The 20029-nt window shown below is 33.3% G+C and overlaps 1 protein-coding gene across 1 annotated transcript; it reads left to right on the top strand.

Moving 5' to 3' along the window:
• Nucleotides 1-978: 978 nt before the first annotated feature.
• LOC131603531 (probable inositol transporter 2) lies at nt 979-8263 on the top strand. Its single transcript, XM_058875870.1, has 5 exons — nt 979-1233; nt 1315-1385; nt 5923-6258; nt 6350-7054; nt 7550-8263. Exons 1-5 carry the CDS (start codon nt 1101-1103, stop codon nt 8012-8014), a joined length of 1710 nt encoding a protein of 569 aa, XP_058731853.1. The 5' UTR covers nt 979-1100; the 3' UTR covers nt 8015-8263.
• The last annotated feature ends 11766 nt before the right edge of the window (nt 8264-20029 follow it).

A 20029-nucleotide genomic window follows, 5' to 3' on the forward strand; every position in this document is an offset into this window, starting at 1 on the left:
TGTACATGCAAACTTTATATTTATGCATATGTTTGTTGGTTTAGTAAAAATGTTTGGTTGGTCTATGGCAGGATAGAAAATGAATTTCAGATTAAATTTTACGAAAAGATAAACGTATAAGTGTCCATCACATGACCTATCTAAAAGATTTCATGTGCTATGCTTTTCTTCGATCATGTCCATCACATGACCTTTTAGAAAATTAGTTACATCTAAAGTTTGTATCACTTAGTTCGGTTTCATTGGAATTTCATTAGTAATAATATCTTATGACATAATAATATCTTAGTAAAATAATAATATCTTAGTAAAATCTAAAATAACTCACCTTTTCCATTTGTATCACTTATTCTTATGACATAATAGTATCTTAGTAAAATATAAAATAACTCACCTTTTCCTTTTCCATGCATAGCAGAATTTGAACAAACTATTATTTCTATGATTAGTTATTTCACGGGTCATTATCAACACATTACCTTTATAATATTTGCAATTATTAATTATTGTACTCTAAATTCTCAATAATGTAAATAATCATATTTAAAAAGTTTCTACATTATATATGAAAACACCTCTCATTCATAATTCAAATTAATTAACATGTATAATTAGTCATTATTGTATACTCACTACACTTAATATTAATTTCACATTGACATGGACTTACAATAACCCTTAATTAAATTTTTATTGGCTTATTTTATGTTTTATTATTAATAATCAAAATAATATTATTTTATAAATCACTATTATCACAATTTCTTTTTTATTTTAATCAACAAAATATTTGTAAATACCATAGTTATTAGTCATATTATTAAATGATCTAAACTATAAATGAACTTACCCGTGCGGCAGCACGGGTCTCTTACTAGTTAAATTAAAACAAATTTTATTGAATATATAAAAAAAAATACATATAGAAGTCATAAATAATTGGATTTATCTGGATACATTATCAGTCTCCTTCCTTGACTACAGAGAACTACAGTCTGACTTTGAGAAGTAAACTATTCATATTTCTCTCTTGTTTTTCTTCTTCATATATATACTCTCTTTAGACGGTGGTTTCTCAATTATCAAAATCAAACTTTGTCATGGAAGGTGGTGCACCTAAGGCTGATATCTCAGCTTTCAGAGAATGTTTATCTCTGTCATGGAAAAATCCCTATGTTCTTCGCCTCGCTTTCTCTGCTGGTATCGGTGGTCTTCTCTTTGGCTATGACACTGGTTAGTTTTTTTTCTTCTTCTTCTTTTTCTTTTTTTTATATATCACTGTCTTTGGTTTTATTTATTTTTTCATATGCTTAGGAGTGATATCTGGAGCACTGTTGTATATCAAAGATGATTTCAAAGATGTGGATACAAAGACTTGGCTTCAGGTACTTCATGTTTGTTTATTTCATTATCATCTATACTAGAAACAAACAAATCTTCTCTTTTCCTTATTAAGATCATCTTCATAAAAAAAAATAGAGGATTTTATATTGGGGAGATAAATACAAATAATATTAAAATCTTTCTCATAATATTTTATATATATATATATATATATATATATATATATATATATATATATATATATATATATATATATATATATATATATATATATATATATATATATATATATATATATATATATATATATATATATATATATATATATATATATATATATATATATATATATATATTTATATATTATTTGTGTCTATCTCTTAAAGGGAGACACCTAGGGGTGGGAATAGGCCAGGCCGACTAACAGGGGCCTACGGCCCAACCTACATCGGCCTAGGTCAGGCCAGACTTTTTAGATAAATAGAAAAGGCCTAGGCTTTTTTATAAGCCTATTTAGCTAAAAAGGCTAGGCCACAGGCCACATAAAAAGCGTTTTAAGCCTAAGAGGTCGGCCTATTTACATACATATGAATAATTTTATTATTATTATATTATATTTTTTACTTTGAATTAAAAATATAAAAATAAATTTTAGTTATTTAGAAGAAATTATGAAAATAAGATGAAAAGAATCTTATGAACAATGTCATAAGTTGTTTCGATAAGTTCTCTCAAACAAATAATATCACAAAATTTATGCTACTAGGTAAACTCAAATAAACTAATGCAAACAAACATTTAATCTCATTGATCTTTTAATTTGTTAGTCTATATAAAGACGAGTTGAATGACTTATTTACAAATGTTCAAATGAAATAGGCTTTTAAGTAGGCTAATAGGCCAATCAGGCCTTCAAAAAGGTCAGGCCCAGGCCAAAAAAATAAGCCTATGATAGGTACAGGCCAGGCTTAGGCTTTGAATATTATAGCAGACCAGGCTCAGGCTTGGCAAAGCCTAACTCGGCCTAGCCTATTCCCACCCCTAGAGACACCTAGCTCTATTTTTAGCTCTTTACACCACAAACAAATTTATTCATTATTTGGACAATAATTTTTTTTTATGTAAATGAAGTGATAATAATCACTAGAAATTCATGTACACAATTGAGAATATTGAGGTTGAAACTCCAATAATTCGTCCAACTTAATAATTTTAACTTTAGTTGACGATAATACTTCTAAATTTTATTAGGAATGTAAATGGATATTCATGGGACAGATAATATGATATCTATGTCCGCTCCGTTGTATAAAGATGATATTCATATCCGTCCCATCAGTGGCGGAGCCAGAAATTTTAGGCAGCATGGACAAAAACTTTAAACCATTGATTATTCATCTTTTTTAATTTTCAGCCCCTATTTTTACTAATTTTGCCCTTAATTTTGCCATTGATTTTGTTTGAAAATCGACTATTAAATTGGGGGGAGTACAAAGAAAATATGCATTGAGCCCGGGCGCCTGCCCGGGCTAGCTGGGCCTTGGCTCCGTCCCTGCGCCTAGGGGTGGGAATAGGCCAGGCCGACTAACAGGGGCCGTAGGCCCAGCCTACATAGGCATAGGTCAGGCCAGACTTTTTAGATAAATAGAAAAGGCCTAGGCTTTTTTATAAGCCTATTTAGCTAAAAAGGCTAGGCCACATGTCACATAAAAAGCCTTATAAGCCTAAGAGGCCGGCCTATTTAAATAAATATGAATAATTTTATTATTATTATATTATATTTTTTACTTTGAATTAAAAATATAAAAATAAATTTTAGTTATCTTGAAGAAATTATGAAAATAAGATGAAAAGAATCTTATGAACAATGTCATAAGTTGTTTCGATAAGTTCTCTCAAACAAATAATATCACAAAATTTATGCTACTAGGTAAACTTAAATAAACTAATGCAAACAAACATTTAATCTCACTGATCTTTTAATTTGTTAGTCTATATAAAGACGAGTTGAATGACTTATTTACAAATGTTCAAATGAAATAGGCTTTTAAGTAGGCTAATAGGCCAATCAGGCCTTCAAAAAGGCCGGGCCCAGGCCAAAAAAATAAGCCTATGATAGGTTACAGGCCAGACTTAGGCTTTGAATATTATAGCAGGCCAGGCTCAGGCTTGGCAAAGCCTAGCTCGGCCCAGCCTATTCCCACCCCTACCTGCGCCCCATGTCCGTGTGGATATCCGTTAAACAGGTAATCTGCGGGTTTTAAGGTATCCACAGATATTTATAGATATTCATGGATAACGCTATTTTACTAAAATCATGTTTTAAAAAAAAATATTTTTAGTTTCTTTTAAAGACACAATACGTTATTATCGCATAACATTCATACAAATCTCTCTTATTATAAGAACAAAATTTTATCAAATTAATTTCCTTCATTTTCACCAAAGCATAATATCCCATACATTTCATTTATAACAAAAAAAATAAGAATGATATTGTGATTGTTAGTTATGGTGGAAGAGCGGACGAAGGAGGAGTAGAAAAGATGTCACTAGTTAGAAAGAAAAAGATGCCACTAGTATTGATTGGTTGAATGATGAAATTGTTCAAATGAGATATGAAGTATAAAAGAAATTTAAATATGAAATGACCAATAAAATTTGTATAATATATAAATGTTTTCTTCAAAGAAAACTTAATATATATATATATATATATATATATATATATATATATATATATATATATATATATATATGAGGAGACTAATTATTTTGGATTTTTAGAAGATAAAATATAATAAACTAATAATATTTAAATAATTTTTATAATTTATTAACGGATATGGATATCCGCAGGTGGTAACATTAAACCCATATTCATATCCATAAATAAATGGGTATTTGAATATTCATTTATTTTATCAGTGGATATTATTTAAACTACTCGCCCCGTACCCGTGATGAATTTTATCCGCATATAACCGCGGGTATGGATATTTTTGTCATCCCTAAATCTTAACAATAGTTTCGGTTCACAAATCACAAACCATAACTTGCATATTAAAAATAGAAAGAAAGAATAGTACTTACTCACATAATTGAACTTTTTAACATTTTTTTAGTAACTATTTTGTTTGTATGCTAACTCTTGATGAGAACGATGTCATGGATAAAAATGAACAAAAGTTTATAAACCTGGTTATGCTCAGACCTAATCACATGCAATTGATTAAATGAAAAATAAAAATGAACAAAAGTTTATAAACCTTGTTGCACATGAATTATTTTAATGTCCGTAAAAAGATAATTCTATTTTTGATGCTTAATATCTCATCTTTCACCAACTAATGGTGTGGTCCTGGTCACTGGTTGTCCTTCTAAAAACAGCATATTTCTATAAAAGGGCAATAATTTAGAATATGATACTGTGGAATGTTGCAAATACTAGTAATAATATATTTTTTATTATTTGTATAATATTTTATAGAAAACCTAAAAACCATGTAACCATATTACAACACCCTTTAAAAAATTACTTAATAATTTAAAATAATTAGTTATATATGAAAAATATTTTTAAATAAATTTATTTATTTTCATTATTTAATAATAACAGTAATGGTGGTGCGCTATGAAGTACATACACCTCGAACACAACCCAACACAGACACGGCGACACCAATAATAGTTTAAAAAAATAAATAAAACGTAATCTCAAGTGTCGGCACAGATGTCCGATGTAGACACAAACACGTTTTTTTCCAGAAGTGTTTGTGTTACATAAGTGGTGGGAGACGGCTGACCGCGAGCCATCCACCATCAACAGCATCGATGGTGAGATGTGGTGTACTCTCTTAATTGATGTACACATATACATACTTTACGATAGACAAATTGGTAATATTTAATAAAAACATATACCGTAAAATCTAATTGATGTCTAAACTAATAATATAGATTTTTGTCAACAGTTAAGACTTTAAAATAGATATGTACTTTTATTTAAGGATGATAAACAAGCATGCCTCCTCCGTTTAAGTTCTTTCAACAAAAACATGCAAGAAACATGATGAAGTGGACCTAAAATTTTGATCCACTTCGAAAAAATGAGAGTGTGACTGGCATACACCCCTAAAAACTAAAAATTACAAAAATTCTTATTAATATCAATACCCTTAAAAAAAAACAAGATAGAACGGAAGAGATATATTAAAAATACAAATCTAAAACTTTCGTACAAAATAGCTTGTATGGTGGACCTGCCAAAAATGCAGACAAAACAACTTGCTCGGCGGAGCGGCCCATTTTACATGTTTCACTATAAGAATTTTTACATGGCCATCATTAAAATTATGATATACTTTGGTTTTTTATTTTAAAAGATACATTGATTTTTAAGTTAAACATTAGAATAGCAAGATTGAGGTATTGTTGTTCTACCAAATTTTTGTGTTTGATTTTCATTTTTATTAGTAAGAAAAAAGATGTTACTGTTGTCATGAACAATAGCAAACTAGTGTTACATAAGTTGTTCAAACTGGTTTGCTAAATGCACCACAAAAAATGTAAACACAGGAAGCAATAGTGAGTACTGCACTTGCTGGAGCAATCATAGGTGCTGCAGTTGGTGGATGGATCAACGATCGATTCGGAAGAAAAAAAGCTATCTTAATAGCAGACACCCTCTTTTTTATTGGATCAGCAATAATGGCTGCTGCAATGAATTCATCTCTTCTTATTGTTGGTAGAGTTTTTGTTGGTCTTGGTGTTGGAATGGCTTCAATGGCGTCACCATTATACATCTCAGAAGCTTCTCCAACCCGAGTTCGAGGTGCCTTAGTTAGTCTCAACGGATTTCTCATCACTGGTGGACAGTTTCTCTCTTACCTCATCAACTTGGCCTTCACAAATGTGAGCATCATTCCTTCATGACTTCAACATATTATTGTTAATCGTATATCGAAGTGATTTTATAGTCGCTGTTTGGTTATAATTTATTCAGGCACCAGGAACATGGAGGTGGATGTTAGGAGTAGCAGCGGTACCAGCTCTATTACAATTCGCGCTGATGATTATGCTCCCTGAGTCTCCGCGTTGGTTGTTTCGAAAAGGAAGAGAAGAAGAAGCTAAAGCAATTTTAAAGAGGATTTATCCAACCGAAGAAGCCGAAGCTGAAATTAGTACTCTGAAGGAGTCAGTTGAATTAGAAATCAAGGAAGCTGAATCTTCGGATAAGCTCAGCATAATCAAAATGCTGAAAACTAAAACAGCGAGGAGAGGTTTATATGCAGGAATGGGCCTTCAAATTTTCCAGCAGTTTGTAGGAATCAACACTGTCATGTACTATAGTCCAGCAATCATTCAGTTAGCTGGTTTTGCATCCAATAGAACTGCACTTCTTCTGTCACTAGTCACATCTGGTTTGAATGCGTTTGGATCGATTTTGAGCATATACTTTATAGACAAGACAGGAAGGAAAAAGCTTCTGTTGTTCAGTTTGTCTGGTGTTGTTTTGTCACTTGTTGTTTTGACTGTTGTGTTTCATCAGAGTTCGACTCATTCGCCGATGATTAGCGCGGCTGAAACCTCACATTTCAATAATACTTGCCCTGATTACAGTACTGCTATGGACTCTGGTGGATGGGATTGCATGAAGTGCCTTAAGGCTTCTCCAGAATGTGGCTTTTGTGCTTATGAAGAAAATAAGGTAAACTTATCTTGTCAACCTAGTCCTCTTGTTACTTTATTTTAACTAAAACACAAATGACAACAATGCAGTTAGTAGCTATGCAGAGACACCGGTTCAAGCCCATGCTGAAGGCGAAAATACTAACATACTAATTGTTTATAAAAAAACATGATTTAAGTCTGCTATTTTTAAATATGTGATTTTAGTTCCTTGTTTCACAAGTAACTTTTCTTCCATAAACGTTAATATAGGTTAGTTGGACCTAGGAGGCTCACACTATTGGCAGAGCCGTCTCAAACTTTTGGGACGCGCTGTGTAAAAAGCAGAAACTAGCTTTAGTTGAGTAGTGAAATATTTTTAAGGGTTATATTTAACTGTAAATTAACCGTGGAATGTGTATAAAGGCTTTTTTTTACCATAGCTTAATCTTGAAAAAGTTTGAAACTCTGTGTTGTAAACCGTCTTGCCCACTCTCAAAGAGAGTCCTGACAATTGGCACCATTTTTTGTGCAGCTACTACCTGGAGCATGTTTAATATCCAATGACACAACAAAGGATGAGTGTCACAAAGAGCATAGACTATGGTACACAAGAGGGTGTCCTAGTAAATTTGGATGGCTTGCAATAATAGGACTTGCACTCTATATCATATTCTTTTCACCAGGAATGGGAACTGTGCCATGGGTTGTTAACTCTGAGATTTACCCTTTGAGGTATAGAGGAATATGTGGAGGAATGGCATCTACATCCAATTGGGTCTCAAATCTTATTGTAGCTCAATCCTTTCTTTCATTGACACAAGCTATTGGAGTTTCATGGACTTTTATGATATTTATCTTCATCACTGTTGCAGCCATTGTGTTTGTTGTTATCTTTGTACCAGAAACTAAAGGACTTTCATTGGAAGAGGTGGAGAGTATGCTTGAAAGAAGGTCTCTTAATTTTAAGTTTTGGCAGAGAAGTTCTGATTCTGGTTAAGACAAAGAAGACTCGGTAAATTTTAGTTAGTTGTGTTATATATAAAACCGCGTACCCGAATTCGTACCACGTACCGAAACGAATTGCGAACCTGGTGACTGATATATACTATGTTTTATATTAGAATATGATGAAAGAACTATTGGTTCATAATATATTAAAATGTGAGTGTTGATGTAATCAGCAATGTAGATATTCTGTAAATGAAGAAAGGGTTTTATGTGTATACAAATGTAGTGTGATAAACTACTATTTGGATTCCAAAGTTTAGTTATGCTTAAGTAACTTAATATTGAGAGAAATGAAATCAATTGAAAAATAGTTTATTATGCAAAAAGGTATATAAAAAAAACAAGATTTGGGAATGAAATGAGGCCCAATTGGATACTTGATTGGATCAAACTCTATATGTTTATGGGCACAAAAGAAAAGATGAAGGATATTTCTGAAATAGAATGGAGAATTAATTATTTTATTTGTTGTAGTAATATGCTTATAGGATTTTAAATCATAACACAATTAATTCACCAGTAAATTAGAAATTGGGACAAACAAAAAATATTGTCAAACCAAACACTTTAGTTCGAATGATAAACGAGTTCAACTAAGAAACGAAGGTTCGGTAAATATTTAATTCGATTTTTTTATCGGAACAATACTTGGTCAATGTTCGAAAAATACCAAATTTCTTTAAATTACGAGGGTCTCGTTCTCCTAAGAAGGAGAGTGTGATTTCACCTTACTTTAAGATCTATTTCAATGTTCTTTAAAACTCAAAATTGTTCAAAAAACAGTGGTTTTGCAAACAAAAACATTAATTGATCCTATGACCTACAATAAGTTGGAGGATCAATAAGTAGAGCTTAATGTTAAAATGTGTATTCTTCCAATTACAAATTAGATCATTTGAAATTACATTTGTGGATTAGCTTAATGTAGGAAACACTTATTGAATAAAAAAACTAAAACATAGAATAAAAATTAAGGTGAATTCTTATTTACCCAACTCAAAAAGTTGGGTAAAGTTATTTTCAATGTAAAATATCTTGGAAACAACCAAAAAGTATACTATTTAAGAGAAAACTAAATGATTCAATGTGATTGGTGGAAGGTACACTACCCAACTTTTTATGATGGGTAGAGAACTATGAAGCACAGACTCTGACACGGACACCGGGACACGACACGACACGGACACTCCGACACCGATAATGTTGAAAATATAGGACACCGACACCGCTACATATAAGCTAATATTTGAGTTTCATTTATCCATATATTGATCAAAATTAATGTTTTTAATTCTTTATTGATAACATTGTTTCAATACATGTTTAACCCTTTTTGATGTGTGTGAGATTTGTCCAAAAATATATATAAATGTCCAAAAAAACAAATTTTTGTTTGAAACATTTGTCTGAGTTGTCGAACATATGTGGTATGAGTGTCATACGAGTGTCGGAAACTGATTAAAAGAGTGTCGAAGCAAAGAAAAAAACCATTTTTTTAGGGGACACTTGTCTGACTTTTCCGACACTTGTTTGACTTTTCCGACACGTGTCGTACGTGTGTCATACAAGTGTCGGACACCGACGCGTGTCGGACACCGCGACACGCCTATTCCTAGAGGTGTCCGTGCTTCATAGGTAGAGAAGTTGTCCCCAAAAATTAAACAGTCATGTAATACAATCCAAAAGTAATAATTAATGCCCCTCCTTGCTTTAGGATCTACCAATTCAAATAAGAGAAAAGATCCACTTCTATGTGAATTTCTTCCACTCTATCTGCACTATTAAAATAAGAAATCATTCACACCAATTAAGGTTCCACCCAACGATACAAGCAAATTTTTTCGGGTTCCACTAAACCTGCATGTCCCTGTCAAACTATGTTCTTTTGATTGTTATGAAAAAAAGACAATGCTAGTTAGAAATTACACATTTGCTTCAAAAATTTAGGTGATCCCTAATTTCTATGTCACCAGGATCCTAACCACACACCACTTTAAATGTAGTACAAAAATAAAGAGCTTTTCCCTCAAATCAAGGTTACTTAAACTCCACTCTCCATCTTCTTCACAAGATCCATCAGTATTTTCCTTAGTAGGAGCACTAGGGATCCATCACCACTCTCTATAGAACCCATACTAAGCCTAGTATTATCATTAAATACAACAAGACTGGGGTTGGGACGATTAACCTCTAAAAGGTCAGCATTTCATATATCGTTGATAATGGAGAATCTCCACCATTAGGTTCATTCATCATGTTGTCGTGTACATTTTTTATACTGTTCATAGTAAAGACATGAAAGTAAAGTAGCAAAAGTAAGGAAAAGTACTAGAAATGGTACTTGAGTAAAGAGGGTGAATCGGGAACAATGTTCTCGTGTATATTTATTGAATGTAAGAAACAATTAAAAACAAGAGAAACTTGAAAATGAGGATGAATTAGGAACAGTAGACCCAATAGAAATGGCAGGTATAAAATTAGAGGTCACCGGAGCTCAATAAAAGAAGAGAGGGTTTGCGAAGAAAAATAAGTCTCAATTGAGAGAGGAAACAAAAAATTGTGTGAAAGGTCCAGACAACCTTTATATATTGAATTAGGATATGATTAACAATGCTGCAAATGAAAGAAAATGAGAAGATGAAAAAACAACTATCAGATTTCACCTTAAAAATATAATGGCGCTTGAGTACTCGAGTACCCTAGGGGAAAACGTCACGCCCTAACCTACAAACCTAGGGTCACGTCACGTGTGAAGAAAAACTTTTGAAACATCTCAATAATGAGACTACCATTTAATGCACTTATCCTTGAATCTCTTCCACTTCTCAACACAAGGTCTCGACTAAACGACCCAGTTCCTTGAAAGAATTTTCGTAGATCATGCCACGACAAGTCTTGAGGCAATTATTCTACACCAACCGCAAGCCCAATACATCGTAAGACCAAATGTCACTCATGATATATAAACCACCGTGAGTGCAGCAAAAAAGTATGATTCTATTCATAACTCACTCTACTCATTCGTATCTATTGACTGATTTGGTCATTGAAGTACTAACTTTGCAGATTCATTTTTGTACAATTACACTAGAGATCTACACCACTATATCAAAAATTTATTCCGACAATTATGATTTTGATTTCAAGACGAAATACTTATATTCAATCAAATGATTAATAATATTACTCTCTAGTGAATTTTTAAATATCACCATAAAGATATACTTTATATAATTTGATTAGAAGTCCAGGTAATAATTAATCTCTTAATTCTTACAATAAATAATAATACTGTTTGATACAATAAATAATATTATTGTTTACTTTATACGCACTATATATGATATATTTAATGCCATGCGGGTCTAGCCCTGTCAACGTCCCTTATAAGGATTCCTCTATTCCTCTATATTAAGATTCTGTGTAAACATGGCAATGCATTTGCAAGGGTTTGTAATTAAACAACCAAAGTCATGTGAGTGTATTATATGTAGCTAAATAAACAAAGGCTTAAAGTAAGGCTAAAACAGCTTTAATATAGGTCATGATCTGTGATAGCCATAAAGGGAGGCATGATTGTGCCAAAAACTGAACCATTATTAGAAGGAATACGTTGATCCTGTTGGAATAATTTGAGCAATGGTTATTAAATTCAATCAAAGATTTGAGTCATGTGCAATCTGCATCATGTGTATGTGATTCTGAACCTAAATGGGATATAATATTTTTCAGACCAACTCATTTTTCAATTCTTAGACGCCGTCAATCTGTCTCGGGTTCATCCACTTTTTAGTTTTATTTTTGTTGTGCTTTTGTAATTTTTTTATTTGGGATATTTCTTATGCTATTTGTTTTTGTAATTTTTTTTTTAAGATAATGCTGACTTGTGTTTCTAAGACACATGTTAAAAAATCCACTTATAAATTACCTACGTAGTTGCGCTTGTGAGTATTGTGATTGTAATTATGATAGTTGTTGTGATGTGCATTGCGGTCGTTGCAACGTATGTTTTAATGCAGAAATCTTTGAAATACAATGTAGAAAAACTGTTAAGATTTTTCATTACTTTTGAAGTAAATTGAATTTTGGAGTTCTAAAATTTTAAAGTTTGATAAAAATACTCAAAAATTTAAGAAGGTTTTGTTTTGTTTTGTAGCATCTCTTCCCCGCTGCAAGAGTATATGAAGGAGAAACTCCAAGGAGCCTTTGTTTTGGACAATTTCTTTATTCACCCCCTTGGGGTGAGAACCCGACTTAAAACTTCATAATACCCATGATTTCGGAGATGCATCTCCGATGTCATTTTTTTTCACTATTTTCTTAGAATTCGGAGATGCATTTCTGAAAACACCAAAAAATGAGTGTTTTCGAAGATGCATCTCCGAAAGCACTTATTTTTCAATTTAAACGTTGGATTTAAACTGTCAGATTTTTTTTCGGAAATGCATCTCCGAAAACACCCTTTTTATACTTTTTCCCTCCTTCATTATTTCATTCATTTTCCTCCAAACAACAACTCAAACCCTCTCCAAAACCTCCATCATTTTCAATCCATCTTTCGCCTCCAAATCGAGTTTCAAGTGGTTTATCATACTAAAGAGGGCATAGAAAGCTACAATTTGAAGTAAATAATCTTCATTTCATCTCTTATTCCACTACATTGTTGTTGATTTGTTGATGAAGAAAATTGCGTCAGTTCGGAAATGCACATTCGAAATAGACCACCTAACAAATTTCGGAAGTGCACTTCCGAAATAAGCTCTGATGCAGAATTTGAAAAGACTGTTTTAACAGCATTGATGTATTTTGCATATGTTAGGTATGGTGCATCCAGACAATATTGTCGGGGATGAGTTAATAGTCCCGGAAGAGGTTAACGTAGATGTCATTCCCCGAGATGGACCATTTTATAGCAAGTGCGTACGACCGGGTGTGTGTCGATTTAACGAGATTTGAATTTTCTCAGACATTTTTTCCGCTACATAGTCGCCTACCTTTGGACGCGTCCGGCAGCATCATTTGTATCGGGTATCTAAGATCGCGCCACTTTGTGTAAGTTTTTTTGAAACCAGGGTGTCCTATTCCGGCTACCTCTTGTTAGTGGACGGTACATCATATAAAAGAGGCGGACGCTTGGCCGGATCCTTTTTTTTGAAAGAATGACGGAGTTCGAACAAATGATGAAGCAAGAGCGTGAGAAAAATAGAAAGAGGTCGAAGAACTTACCGATTTTAGATTTAAGCGCTGACAAATCATTCGGGACAGTTTAGATTATACCAGATCTTTTTTGTTTGTAATGACCGGATGTGTGTCATTTTTTGTATGTATTGTCGTCTAGAATCAATATATATATATAATATACCTATATTTAATGTTGTCAATGTTTATGTCATTCTCATTTACTTGTTGTCATTTGGTTTTATTTGTGGAATTTCACAAAGCAGACTGCACATAACAAAATGCATTTTTTCTGTTCTGTTTCTGCTTAATTTGGAAATGCACTTCCGAAAATTTGAAGATTCAGGCTTATTTCGAAAATGTATTTTCGAAACATCCACTGATTGTAAGATAAGGATTGTTGGGTCATTATTACTCCAAGAAGTCTATAAATAATGCACCTATACATTTTCATCAACATCAAGCCACAAACAGGAATGACACAAACCTACCCCTACCTTGCTTTTGTATACTTCAGCAGTGATTACCCGATGTCGTTCCAATTTAGGTTCTCGCGCGACACGCCATTCGCGGATTTGATATCGTCGCTTAACTCTCTCTTGCAATACCCGAAAATCGGAAGGTTGTCAAGCTTAAATAACGCTCGCCTTCGCTTGACGACGAGAGAGACGTCCAGTTCACCCCATTTGAAGTCAAGAGCGACGGAGATTTAGCGGTTTTGTGGACAACTTTCGACCGATTTTCTTCGAAGTGTCCGATCGAGTTGGATGCGAAACTTCAAAGATTGGGAGCCGACTTTATCAAAATGTTGACTCATCCTCAACCGCCCGTGTTTAACAATATGTAACTTTAATTTCATGTTGATCTATCTTTGTAATTTCGATTATTTATGATAAATCGAAGTTTTGTTCATTTGTTTTTTGTTTTCTGCATCATACAATATTTCGGAAGTGCATCTCCGAAATCACCTTTTTTTATAAAAAAATGTGATTTCAGAGATGTATTTCCGAAAACACTTTTTTTTTGGAAAAATAAGTGATTTCGGAAGTGGATTTCCGAAAACACATTTTTTTAAAAAAAAAACGTGTTTTCGAAAGTGCACTTCCGAAATCAACTTTTTTCAGAAAAAATGTGCACTCGGAGATGCACTTCCAAAATATATAAACGTTTTGGGAATTTCGCACAAATTTCTAAGAAAGTTGGGGTGGATAAATAAATTGTCTTGTTTTGTCACTGGGCCCAAGAAGATTTGATTCAAACTATTATTGCTGCTCAAAATTTAAGAACACAGCTTGCTCGCTCACTTATTTCTTCTTGCAAATCACGCCTGGATTGAGATGAACCAAGTTGGAAGGCACTTTCAACGCTGTACTTGAAAGACAAATGATACTCACACATTACATTAGCTTATTACATTGTGATGAACATTAACACTTCTAATTACAAGTTACAACATATGCTTCTCAAAGTGTTTGTTAATTGCTGAGTACAAGTAACTTCCGCTAGATATATTTATCCAGAATAAATATTGTTCCGACAACAAAAAAATTATACAGGTTCAGGTGTTTAAGTGATGACTCTTGTGTTTGTTGGATGAGTATATTCCGGATTTAGTGTAAATGTTTGCAGCAAGAAATAGGAGAGTATTGTCACCATGTTTAATTTTAAATATTTTGACCAACAAGGGCGTTAAGTTGGTTGATTTTAGGGAATTATCAAAACAAGATCACTAGAAAAATCAGACACCAAGTTGGTTCCGCTCAAAAACATACTTGCAATTTTGAAGCGCAAAAAATTCAGGAATACATCAAATATCAAGCAAATTTACAATAGGCGCTGAATCCAAATTAGTGATTAGAGAGGATTGAACCGAGATGCAACACCTCTTAAAACTTCTAGATAAAAACACTTATGTTTGTAGGCACCGACGAGGTGATGATGGGGTTACAGTAAGAGATATTTATTGGACTAATCCTGACTCCATTAAATTGTTCAATATGTTTCCCACCGTTGGTTTTGCATTTCTAGAGTGCAAACAAGAGGACAACTTTGCATATGCTTTAGAGGTTTGTAGGTCAATTTTGAAGGCTCAAGAAGATATGTCGAAAGTCATTGTTACCGACCGAGATACGACATTAATGAATTCAGTTGCAACTGTATTTCCTACTTCTTACGCCTTACTTTGTAAGTATCATATTACTAAAAATATGAGAAGTCGGGCTAAACCCGCGGTGGGGACAAAACATATTGCAGGTGAAGATGGGAAAATGGTCAAGGCGGGGGTTAATGTGGAGAAGATTATGGGTGTGTAGAATGTTATAATAAATGCATCTACAAAAGATATGTACGCTAATGTTGTTTAACAATTCAGGAATGTTTGCGTGAAATATCCCGATCTATTGAAATATGTTAAAAGCACAATACTTTATCAGGTAAAGGAGAAGATTGTTTGTGCCTGGACCGATGAGGTTATGCATCTCGGAAATACAACAACAAACTGAGTTGAGTCTGATCATGCTTGTCTGAAGAATTAGTTGGGAAATAGCAAGGGTGATTTGATTAAGGGATAGGATTTTGTGAACTAGATGATACTAAACCAGCATAACGAGATACAAACAATATTTGGTCGTAGTATCACGGTGTTGGAGCACAAGTTCAAAGACAACACATTATATTCTCTATTATATTTTTCACGAAGCCAAACAAGCTTCTAATGTCGGTTTCCATAACTCAAAGTGTGGTTGGACAATTGTGAAAACATACGGTCTCCTTTGTGCTTGTGTCATATCTAAGAAGATGAAAGTTGATTTCCCGATACGTATGAACGAGGTCTCTAGTCATTAGAAGAGACTCAGTTTTGAAGATGACAGTAAAATGAAAGACGATAAATCAAGTATTTCCATCTTGAGTGAATGGAAAGCGATACAAGAAAGATTTTTGAAAGCCGATGATGCCACCGAACTCCACATCAAAGAGAAATTGAGGAAGATTGCGTTCCCGGATACCACAAATTTGAAACCACCATCTCAACCAGTAAAAACTAAAGGGGCACCCAAGAAGGTGAAACTGACACCAGACGATAGTTCAACCAGGAGGAGTCCTTCATATTTTGAACACGTTGACAAAGTTTTTCCCGATTCACCTACTCCAAAGTATCATAAAAATGCTTTCAAAGGTGTCCGTATTAGCAAACCACCTACAACACTGATTCCGCCAAAACTATCATTCATCGATCACATGTCGTTTTTTATGCACAACTGCATTGAACGGATTATCAATGTTGGGTTAACGGTAACTGTGGTTTTCGAGTTGTTTCTAATTTGCTCGGTAAAGGGGAAGAGGATTACCATATTGTCCTACATACCCTGATCAAAGAGTTGAGGGGCAATAGAAATTTATACACACTTGTGTTCGAGAGTAAAAAGAAAGTTGAAGATATATATATATATATATATATATATATATATATATATATATATATATATATATATATATATATATATATATAACGCTCTTGTACCTTGCATGAGCGGATTTGTACTGGAGGATAAATGGATGCGCTTCTCTTATATATGTCATCTAATAGCAAGTGCATATGAGAGGGTGTGTATTAATCTTACAAGATACGGTTTCTTAGAGACTTTTTTTCCCTCTACGAACTACTCCATCACCATATATCAATGATCGTATCATATGTGTTGGGTGGATTTCAAATCCGCAGCATTTTGTTCAAGTGTATTTGAAACCGGGATGTCATGTACCACCTACATCACCGAAGTGGGCGATTCATTTCACAATTTCGTCCGAGACCTGGCCAGACCAATTCATTAAAAGGATGCAAGAATACAACAAGTTGAACAAAAGTGAAACAGAAAAAAATCGAAAAAGGTCAAAAGGGATGTCACCGATAGATTTGGCCGACGAGAATTTTTTCGACTCATTTACGTAGTTAGATATTATTTTATTGTAAATGTCATTTTGTTCATGTATAATACTGTGGAAATATAGTCATTTTTGTAGTTTGACGAAAATACAATATTTGAATACATGAGGTTTATTTCTTGAATTGTTGTTTATGATTTTTCACTCCCAGGGGACTTACCAGAAATTTATTTTCAGTTCCAATTGATATAAAACTGGGTTGCACTTTTGATTTCAACTCTGATAGAAGGATAGGATTTGTATGGTTCATGTTTGCATCCATAAATGAACATCAAATGGCATGTTTGAGTTGTCCATCTTACCGTCGCTACACCATCACGCAAATTTAAGTTCACCACGTACACCCCAATGGAAGAATTGTGTGTAATATTGCACGAACTTGTACTTTATGGCGACGATTGCAAAGTTTTGAAGATCGAGTATCGCTCTCCATCTATTGACATAGATGGGAAGCTTGTGTTCATCAACCGTGAGCTGAAGAACGACGCTAATATGCAGGTTATGTTGAATACTTTTACCAGTTTGAGAAGAAGGTTCCGATCGAACTAGATGCAACTATTTCATGATCGGTCGATGATATTATCATGATATTGCAACGTCCACGTGGACGTTGATTTGTAATGTTAGATTTGTTTTAAAATCCTTAATGTATTTTCTATATTTATATTGTGATTTGTATTTTGAGTTTGTGATATTGGTGTTATTCAATGACGTTTTTTGGTTGTATCACAAAATCGAAGTTATATCTTCGAGTTAAAATCAAAAATATATTTGTGGTTCCAATGTACAATTTATTAAATTTCGATATGCACTAGAACATACTTCCAATTTTGAGAGACATTTAAAAATTTTCGTATGGTGCATGATAAAAATGTGGAGTGGAATAAAAAATTTCCATGAAAATTTCTTCTAACTTACTCAATAATTCTGAGTTTGATTCATTTCTTAAACACTCAATGTTAAATTTTTTGAGGGAGAATTTAACCTTCTATATTTTTAATCTAAAATGTGAGTATTTAGGTATATTCTCAAGTATGAGATTTTGTATTCTCAATTCTTATGAGTGAGTGTGGAGGAGCGATGCAAATTGCAAAATGTGGTGTGTGTAAGAGAAAGATGATGCACGAAGACCGTGACACGTGCAATGTTTAATTTATGGCAGTGACTCGAGAAGTCAGCCACGGCACAGTCACAAAGACGCAAAGCAATACTGTTTGGATTGGATCTCTAACATTGACACGTGCCTATGCCCCCCCTTCTACTGTACCTTCTCTCTCGAGCGTGTCACAAACTCCATAACCCAACAACTTGTACTATTTCATTCACTCTTTTCTTCTTCTTCTTCACTTACTATATTGAAACACTATATTTTTAGAAAATAGGAAAAATAAAAGTATGAAATCAATAATTGTTTCATGTATATTACGGCCAACAGTGTCGAATGTTTGTGTTTCATGTCTTATTTTGTATTCCCATAACATAACACAACCATTAGCATTATAGTACAAGTCCTTTCTTATGAAAGAGTATAAACTAACTTTTTTTTCTTTAAAAATAAATTAGATAAAGCAATATTGACTACCAACAAATTTAATATTATTATTTTTAAAAAGTTATTCTCATGATTTAGTAATATTGTGGTATAAAACAGAAGATTAGTGGTGTAATGATAAAAGATGTAAGATTTCTTCACTAGCAAGTCTCATATACAATTGAATTAGAGCTATCAAAATAAGTTAATTTATATAGACCGGGCCGCCCGGCTAAAAAAATTTAGAAATTGGACCTTAAAATTAAAGTCTATAGTTTTAAGACTTTTTAGTCCAACTTTAAAAAACCAGCTACCCATTAGAGTCGGACTGTATGGACTATAAATAGTATATTAGGCCCGCATAACTATAAATTATTAAAAAATTATATTAAAGTATTCAATAGGGAGATGTAACTTTCTAAAAATGAATGAAATTATACATGTTATCTTGTGACATAAAATTGAGTTTATATATGGCTCGTGATTGATACCACCCGGGTAGGCACGACATGGACTACATGATGTTTTGGGTTGAATTTGACGACATAAGATGAGCAAGTGGCTTCACTAAATTGTGCATATTTCTGGTAAAAGTCCACTTGTTTATAAGTCTATGATACAACGATGTGCATCAGGCCTCTCGTATTGGATCGGTCTTTTTTGGTTGTTTGATCGGCTCCAAACAGTTGTCCTCTAAGTCCTTACTACCAAACATTGAGTTAGGATTGTGATGAAAACATTGAGATTGAACTCCAAATCACTCTTTCATGTTGTTTTGAGGTTTCTGCAAAGATCTCTACATTAGGAATAAGTCAAATGAGTGTTGAATAAGAGTAAGTGACCTTGTGAACACTTACATTAAATGTTGTTCTTGTCACCTGTTTTGAGTCGGCCAAGGGCCCAATAAGGGGGACCCACATGTTGTTCACAGAAATCCCAATAGCCATTTGATCTAAAATATAGATGTTTATACATGTGTAACATTCAAGGGACACACACATTTCATACTTCACTTTATCCCCTTTTTTAAACTCATGACTTGATCGTTGAAGTGCTAACCTCGCATTATCACTCATGTGATCCACCAATCAGAGACTTGCAGTACCACACCCGGAGTCCAACATCACAATTCTAGCATAATTCTGGTTCTGATATGGAACTTGTTATTGAAGGATATGGGGATTGAATGGTTTATAAGGGGGTTTGAATAGATCATTCCCATAAAACCATTTTCAAAAACATATTATTTTACAAAATCTTAATTTTACCAATAGATGTGCAGATTACAAACGAGAGAAAAATATAGCACCAAATTTATAAAACATACGATTAGATGGATATTATAACTAACTC

The sequence above is a fragment of the Vicia villosa genome, linkage group LG5 (assembly GCF_029867415.1).
Source record: "Vicia villosa cultivar HV-30 ecotype Madison, WI linkage group LG5, Vvil1.0, whole genome shotgun sequence".
NCBI lineage: Eukaryota > Viridiplantae > Streptophyta > Magnoliopsida > Fabales > Fabaceae > Vicia > Vicia villosa.

Bases quoted from the DNA above. Each gene is read 5' to 3' on its own strand.
- LOC131603531 (XM_058875870.1), top strand. From the start codon at position 1,101: ATGGAAGGTGGTGCACCTAAGGCTGATATCTCAGCTTTCAGAGAATGT. The intron at 1,234-1,314 runs GTTAGTTTTTTT...TCATATGCTTAG, and splicing joins TCTCTTTGGCTATGACACTG to GAGTGATATCTGGAGCACTG. The intron at 1,386-5,922 runs GTACTTCATGTT...ATGTAAACACAG, and splicing joins ATACAAAGACTTGGCTTCAG to GAAGCAATAGTGAGTACTGC.